At 32.8% G+C, this 1,224-nt stretch overlaps 1 protein-coding gene across 1 annotated transcript in view; it reads left to right on the top strand.

Moving 5' to 3' along the window:
* The window catches only part of LOC107099277 (kinesin-like protein KIF26A), a 34,614-nt gene that overhangs the window by 11,129 nt on the left and 22,261 nt on the right, over positions 1 to 1,224 (top strand). Inside the window, 1 exon segment of the mRNA XM_015397333.1 lies at positions 899 to 916. Coding sequence (XP_015252819.1) covers positions 899 to 916 — 18 coding nt within the window.

Raw genomic sequence — 1,224 nt, forward strand, 5'->3', positions numbered from 1 at the left:
ACAATGCAAAGTGCTTTACATGATTAAAATACAGGAAAAGGAGCATTAAGTGAAATTTCACCACCAGTTTCTCTCTGTCTGTCAACCAAACAACTTTCTATCAATATCAATAAAAATACACTATAAGAAACTTAGTAATAATAATTAGTAATATAGTTAAAACTGGTATATAAATGATATGATCATTAATCTTTCTGCATGCACTGCAAAAAATCTAAATAAATTTTTTCTTAAAATAAGTGCATTTGTTCTTGGATTAAGGAGGTAAAAGAGACATTTTGCCAATGGAACAAGATAATTTACACTTAAAATAAGAAAACAGAATAGCATTGTCTTATTTCAAGTGTATATTATCAAATTATCTTATTTTAAGTGTAAAAATACTAATTCCATTGGCAAACTATCTCCTTTACCTACTCAAATTAAGGGTAAATAAACTTAATTTAAGACATTTTTACTTATTTCTAGATCGTTTTTTGAAGTGTGGAGTTTGCATGTTCTCCCTAAGCATGCATGGGTTCACTCTGGGTACTCCGGTTTCCTCCCACAGTCCAAAAACATCACTGTTAGGTTAACTTGCTTCTCTTATTGTCCTAAGGTGTGTGAATGGTTGTGTGTCTCTGTGTTGCCCTGCGACAGCTTGGCGAACCGTCCAGAATGGACCCCACCTCTCCTCCATAGACTAGATAGACACCGGTGTTCTGTCCAATCTGGATACCCATTCAATACCCGTTTATCCCTTTAGTTTTGGATGAAAAATACACTTTAAACTACCTGAACAGGTGTGCATACCTTTAGTCATGTACAAAAATAATTTAGTTGCTTCCTTTTTGGTGTTTTTTGAAGAGTATCGCGATCTGACCTTAATTTGTTTTTGTTTTTTTTATCATGACTAAAGGGATAAACACCGGCTGAGGTAGTTTAAAGTGTATTTTTCTCACAAAACTAAAGAGATAAACAGGGATAATCGCTTAACCTCCACCTCATTTTGCCAAATTCTCTTCTATTCTGCATTCCCAAATGGAAAATCAAATAACTTAGGAACTGTGAGTCAAAATTACATGTGTGATAAGTTATTTGATAGTTAATATCTTTTAGTTTCTGAATATATACAGTAAAATCGGGTGAGTACAACACAGTCCAAGATGCATCAGTTTAAACTTGACTTAAAGTTTTTTTTTTATTCTTGAAAAAAAAAGGTCTTTTTCGAACAGCAGTAATAAA

This window comes from Cyprinodon variegatus, unplaced genomic scaffold (genome assembly GCF_000732505.1).
Source record: "Cyprinodon variegatus isolate N-32 unplaced genomic scaffold, C_variegatus-1.0 Scaffold853, whole genome shotgun sequence".
NCBI lineage: Eukaryota > Metazoa > Chordata > Actinopteri > Cyprinodontiformes > Cyprinodontidae > Cyprinodon > Cyprinodon variegatus.